The sequence below is a fragment of the Centroberyx gerrardi genome, chromosome 13 (assembly GCF_048128805.1).
Source record: "Centroberyx gerrardi isolate f3 chromosome 13, fCenGer3.hap1.cur.20231027, whole genome shotgun sequence".
NCBI lineage: Eukaryota > Metazoa > Chordata > Actinopteri > Beryciformes > Berycidae > Centroberyx > Centroberyx gerrardi.
The window spans coordinates 22,309,665-22,316,885 of record NC_136009.1 but is presented as its reverse complement, the minus strand read 5'-3'; the positions used below and the strand labels follow the sequence as shown (position 1 = coordinate 22,316,885).

At 43.2% G+C, this 7,221-nt stretch overlaps 1 protein-coding gene across 1 annotated transcript in view; it reads left to right on the top strand.

The window, feature by feature from the left end:
• The first annotated feature begins 271 nt into the window (after positions 1-271).
• The window catches only part of LOC139924068 (netrin-G1-like), a 45,576-nt gene continuing 38,626 nt past the window's right edge, over positions 272-7,221 (top strand). Inside the window, exon 1 of the mRNA XM_071914994.2 lies at positions 272-517. Coding sequence (XP_071771095.1) covers positions 272-517 — 246 coding nt within the window. The remainder of the gene's footprint in view (positions 518-7,221) is intronic.

Here is a 7,221-nt window from a genome sequence, read left to right as displayed (position 1 = left end):
CACACCTCATCAGCCAGGCAGAAGTGGCAGCAATCGAAGCTGAAACCCAGTCACACACAAAGAACTGAATGAGGGCACTAACAGTAGCCTGAAGCTGCTAACACACAACTAGCAAGATGCTGCCACAGTTCCCAGATGCTCCATTGCACCTTCTGAAGCTCTGGTTAATTTAGAACATTCTCCGCTATATTGTCATTTTCGTAACTGAGCAGCTGCTGCAAAGACAAAAAAAAACATTTACACACGGCAGACACACAAAAGGAGAGCAGCGATGCTTTGGCCTGTACTGTTCACTCTGCAAGCTGCATATACCAGCGTGGCACATGCCATGCAGCATTACCCGGCAGCCTGGGGACACTATGACGTATGTAAGTCCCAGATCTACACAGAGGAGGGCCTGGCGTGGGACTACATGGCCTGCCAGCCGGAAGCTACCGATATGACAAAGTACCTGCGAGTGGCCCTCGACCCCCCAAACATCACATGTGGAGATCCGCCAGAAACGTACTGCGCTTTGGTGAGTCTCAACCTCGACTGTCCCCTGATGGAGACGAATGAGGCTGTAGGCAGGATCGCACAACATACTGGGTCAGGGATAGAGTGCGGTGTGTGCAAGGCAACGCACCGCTGCTGCTGCAGAGATTAATGGACACGTAGACCCGGTGTGGACGTATTAGGATGCATGCACTCGCATACAGTCCGGTGTTCACGCACAAGCTTAGACACACGCGGCTTGGAGACACAATCAGATAAACAGACCTGCAGAGGCATACACACAAGTAAATACAGTTGCACAACACCAGACACACACGCGCACACAGACACTAGTATGCACACAAAGCTTTGAGACACATTTGGACAGACAGGCACATGCAGGCGTGCAGACAAATGCACTTGTGCACACACACGTAGTCATACGTACACACACGAGCATACACACACACACTTCCATATACACACACAAGAATACACACACACACTAGCACACACAAAGACACTCACAAGCATGTAAATGCGCAAACACACACGCACTCTTACATACAAATACGAGCACACACATGCAGTCATATGTCCACACAACCACACACAGACACACACACATAAACTCCTGCACGCATGCATACGAGCACACAAACACACACACACACACAAGCACACACACAAAACAGTACACACAGACACGGAGGAAAGATCAGCGTTACAGTGACAGGGTAATTGTACTGGTGCGGTTTTTATGCACTGCATGCTCAGCGCGGTGTTCAGCACCGTGTTTCATTGCCCTTTATCAACCATTATCAACAGTTCAACCCCAGGTAGCGTTTGTCTGGAATCACACTCAAAGGAAGCAGCGAGAAACCCATAGGCTTTAAAGTGCTTCATTAGAAGTCGTGTGCGTGCCCACCGAGAGCTCCTGCGAGTAAATATTTACCAATTAAAATGGGCATCTTTAAAAGGAGAGTTTTTATTCTCCCGGCTCCAGATGGCATTGAGACATTTAATGCCACTGTAGGATGAAAAAGGAGGCCGTCTCCAGTCGTGTGCGGCGTTCTGTAAAGCATTATATCAAAACAAACTGTAAAACGTTCATCAGCCCAGTAGATTATCCTCAATATGCACTAAGAACATAACACAGGCAGTATAAACAGCAAAACAGGGAGACAAAGAGAGTGAAAGTGGTTGGTGGACTGTTATTTGGTTTTACTGTGATCACTGTTGGTGGTAGACATGCCTCTTCCCCAGTAACCTCTGTTTCCCTTTTTGGTTATTTGCATATATAATTTGAAATACAGTATACTGCATATATCTTGATATTTTTTATAATTTTTCACTTATTTCATACTGGATATATTCCTTTTTGGTATATGTTAATGTTGTATTCATTTTTTCTTTGTCAGAGTATGTGCTACTGCTGCTATTTTGCACACGCTGACAATGCTTTTAATTCATATTTTTCATACTTTTCATTCATACATTTCTACTTAATATGTTCTTGACATGTTGGGCTTGCCGGGTGCATTATGTTTAAAATCCCCATTTGCTATTACTTTGACTATTTTGCTGCTGCAACAACCCAATTTGATCAATTTTAAATAAACCTTGGAGTCCCATTTACTGAAGTTACAATGTCCAGGTCCTTCATTCTTATCGCTGCGTTCCACCACTTTAAAAGGTCTAAATGCAATACAACATTCTGCATTCAACTCGTTGACATAACATTTAAGCGCAACCCATTCAGCAAATCATTGCTCAGGTGAAAACTTCATACAGCATGTCCTATTTTGGTGATTTTCATGTTTTCATTTCAACTGAATGATTACATGTTTCTCTATGGGTTGAGAAAATTCAACTTCTTGGGCTTATCAAACCATGTCAAACCCCATAGAATAATGTCAAAAATGCATAATCATCAATCCAAAAATAGGGCTGTTCTACTTTGGTCCTGAAAAGTTGATATTGACAACAATGAAATACAACATTCAGTCTAGAATGGAAACACTGTAAATCATATAATTGAATAGTCATCAGAGCAATCTAATTCCAGTCAGAATTTGAATCATTTCCATCACCAAATACAATAAATAAACAGGAATTTGTCTGTTAGGTACAGTCACTGCAGGTCGAGGAGGTACAGTGAACAATTAACCCTCCATAATAGGACATGTGTGATCCTGTTCAGGTCATGGGTAGAGCATGGGCCACCCATACTAAAAATGTATGCACTCATGTCACGTGACTTTTCAAGTGACCCATTATCTGACGACAGACCTGCCCTTCATCACCTCTGAGGTCATGATTGACTAGATGATCAAGAACACGGGCTCCCCCTGCACTCGCTTAAAGGACTGTTGTCTGTTTCATCTGTTTACATTCTTAGCTGGCACACAGGCAGACTGACACCGGTGACCTTATCCACTGGTGCTTCCTGAGAGTCAGTTGGAGATGAGAGGAGCATGCAAATGAGCTCTCACAGCCAATCGCGGTGTTCCCTGCAGTTGTGAGAGCCAGACTAATCAGTTTCCCCCGGAGTTGGTTTGCCTCATAGCGGATGGTTGAAGAATCCTCGATGGCTCGTTCCCCCCGCTCCGCTCCGCCCTGCGCTGCCGATTCCCATCTCTGTTGCTCAAGGATGTTTTTTGTCCATTCCAAGCTCTGCGGAGTGTAGTCATGACAGAGGCTCTGTTCATGGAAAGGGCATTAGTCATTCAAGGGAGTGGATCTTCTACAACTTAATATTTTAAGGTGTTTTTTTTCAAGATGAAATGGTCGTGTTAGTCTTTTGCTTCTCGTACTGAGTTCAGATGTGCTTCCTCTTGAATGGTTGGGACAGGCAAATAAAAAAAGGAGTCCGGGCTAAACAGTGTCTAGGACAGGTGTTCTGCATCAGGGAGTTAGCCCTGTTTTTATTTTTAGCTGCACAGCTTCAGGGGTTCTTCGAAATGTGTTGGTTTTAAGCCTTTTGTCCTGTGGTGCGCTGTAGCACTGTCACTCACTATCATTCAACGTGGGTTTAAGGTCTTTTACTGGATAACAGTTTGATCACACATGTTTTTCATGAGACTGTAGAATTGCACAAACAAAATGCATATCATTCAAGCGGACAGTCATGTCCACAAGGTTGGATTCATTGATATATTGTTTCCTTGTATTACTTTTCCAGATTTGCATAATATTTTTTAGTCACGCTTCCTGTTGTAATTAATGGAACAGAGGAGATTTTTAATATTCAGCATTTTTCATAGAGATTAATACAAATTATCCAATTAGAAGCATATGAATGGTGCATAGGCGAGACAATTATTACACTACTGCACCACATGGGCCTAATGAACAATGGCTGTTAATGCAGAAGAATGCGTGCGAAAAGACATCTGCATCTAAAACCGCTCATAATCATTTTCGATATGCTTAGGAGACATGCGTGTGTTTTTAATTACTCCTCTCCCTCTCTAAAGTCCGAATCACTTTGGCTTTGGCGGATTTAATGGCAATTCACAATAGTGGCAGGCCATTTCACAGACTTTAATGAGAGGGGAGGCTTCACTTTCATGCAATTCATTTCTCTTCCAGAATTAAACCGAATCATTTGTAGCTGTGAAAGAACGGCCACAAACATTCTCATGGAACATAAACAAGCATTTAGTGGACGTCTGCCACTGCATCCTAAACTTTTAACCATCTGAACATGCTGAGTGAATTAAATCTGTTCCGTTACACAGACTACTCTGCCAAGCACTTCCAGTCACAGTGCCATGGTGGAGTAGTATTTGGATTACTAGCCTACTGATTGGAGCAGGGCTGGAAAATTATGTACCATGGAGAGCCAGGAGTCTACAGGGTTTTCGTTCCAACCAAAGACTATAGCTGCTGATTTCACTGATTAACACACCTTCAACTACAGAGGAGGAACTAATCAGTGAAATCACCTGGCAGGGTCTCTGGTTGGAATGGAAACCTGCAGACTCCTGGCCCTCTGTGGCACATGATTAACCAGCTCTGGATTAGGGGAACAAGCTTGTGATCTGGGAATTGCTGGGAAACAAGCGTGTAATCTGGGAAACTGCTGGGAAAATCTTGGAGGAGGAAGTAAAGCAGACACAGGCTCTGACCGATTTGGATCGCTAGTCGCTAATGAGCGTTGCACTAGATAGAGAGATCCTAGATAGGGTGCTAGGTATTCGGAAATCAATAAGTGATGGATCTGGATTCGGACACTATTGGATTACCATTGATCTGCATCCAGCTGTTACACAAGCTGTGGGACACCATTGCTGGTAGCTACATCCAAAGTCAGGGTGAAATGCATTATTGTCCATTTGGCCCAAACATTGACCAGGGTCGTTTACTAGAAATCACATTGCATTGTACGAAAAATTGTCCTTAAACATAGAGCATAGAAGATCAAAAAGAATTTGCACACTACAGGTGTAACAACACAAAAAGAGGCCAGCTGATGCAAAAAATGCCAAAATTAATTACACAAAATAAAAGTGCACAAACAGAAAACGTTTCGGTTGGTTTTTTACCTTTACAGTGTGCAAATTCTTTTTGATCTTCTATGCTTTGAGTTTTTGAATTTACGCACCTGAGACATTTTCACTCATCTATCTTGTCCTTAAACGTAGGCCACAATTTTCCCTGTGCAATCGGACACTAAGCAAAAATGGCTGACACACACAGTAGTGAACTAGTAAGTGGCTAGGGATCCAAATCGGCCACAGCCACTCTCCCCTCCCTCAACATCTACTGTCACAGTGACCTGGACACTCCACCTCCAACTGAATGACTGTGAGTTTTGAGTTAGGTGATACAGGCCTCCAGACTCCACAGCATCTTTAGCCATGCAGATTCGTCCAAGTCACATTGGAAATTCTATGAACATTTGTGAGACTGATGCAGTAATGGTGCTTATTCCTGCTACTCCGAGTGTAACTGGGCAGATTATTGTAATTCCTCTGAACTTTATTCTGCTCTCTCAGTGTGGATGAAAGGAGTTGTGGCTGCCAGTTCACCACACGGCCCCCATGGAGGCTTAGGAAGGGAAGACGAGACGAGAGCTTCCGCTAAGCTGCTTGGAGACTGGCGCACTATTGACAGTCATTGCAGCAGACTTATCTTTGCTGGCAATGATGGGTGTCATTGTGAACTTTGAATCAGTGTCTTATATGCCCACAAGAACTGACGTCACAGACCATAGAAAGTGAAATCCATTATAGAAAGCACCATTGTACATTCAATATAGAAAGTAACCTTTTCTACACTGGCTGTGAGGTCATTGACAGGGACAGGGACAATTTGGGCCTCATTCACGAAACGTGCGTACGATCAGATTTGATCTTAAAGTGTACTTACGAACGTTTCCACGAACATTTCGGCATTCGTCATTTTTTTTCTTACCTGAATTTGTTCTTTGGTACGGTGTGTTTGGAAACATGCGTGGGGGCATTACGCATAAAGTGGTTTCTACTTAGAATGCCTTATTCTTTAAGGTAAATCTATTAAAGCAGTCCCAGACCTCATTATCAACAACAAAATGTGTTTCAGGCCATTTGTAAGCCTAGTGATAATAACCATATTAACAAAGCTGTAGGCCGATATGAACAAATTCATAGGCAATTCTATTCATTTGGAAACATGAGTGATTAAAGTGATTAATTAGTATTGTATATATATTATCATACATATATTATTATATTATTTATTGATCAATAAAGTTCTATCTTATCTTACTACTGGAGCAATAGATGTGTACATCAAAGCACCATGTCCAAACGCATTTCCCTATTTAAATCTCAAACAATCACACACCATAAACATTCAATTAATTTGTGACGCCAACCTAAACCTCCTACATGTGGTTTCCCCTGTCCAGGAGGGAGCCGCGACTCGGTGCTGCAGAACAGCAGGGTGTCGTGCATCTTGAGCAGGTGCTGCTGGAGACGCACGGCGCATATTGGACTGAATGGAAGTTAAATCAACCAGAGTCTCAAGACTGATTAGTTTGTCTCTAGGTGATAGAGGTTATGCCTTGACCACATTGCTAATGACACACCTGATAAACCTTCAGACCCCTCAGCAGCGATCATATAATTATCATACGGCCACTCGCTCCGCCACAGAGCGAGCGCAGCATACTGAGCTGGAAGGCTGTGATGAGTTTGGACACCACAGGAAGAAAGCTCCTGTCAACAACGGCTACAGTCAAAACCAACAATATTATTATAGCCTAAAGTCTGAGCTTACCATCAGATGGAGATGCTGCGTGAATCAAACCAGTGTCCAACTCCGCTGATGACTGGACACCTGACAGCACAGTCTCCATATTATTCCCCCAATCCTTTTGACAGCGCCCTGCCGTCTGCCCGGAGCTAATAAACTGCATCTATTTGGAATTAGACTGTGGCCGACGCTTTTTAGATTCTAACTGTAGGCCTAAGTCAAACCGGTGTGTTTCTGATGTTGCAGCATTTACAGCATCAGTAATTTCTTGCCATGTTTTTTTTTTCTCAGTTGCTGTCACTCCACCGCTTACACTTTTAAAAAGTATATATATTCTTTTCTCTTGAGTTTGAATTTTTCTTCTTGGGTCTGTTTGCCATTCTCCACCACTCCAGTAATGCTTTCCATTTGCGCACGACCCTTCAGACAGCAGGCCTTTTATGGAGTTGCCAGGGCGTCTACCTATGCTAATCAGCAGGCACGCGCATCCAATTAAGGAACAAG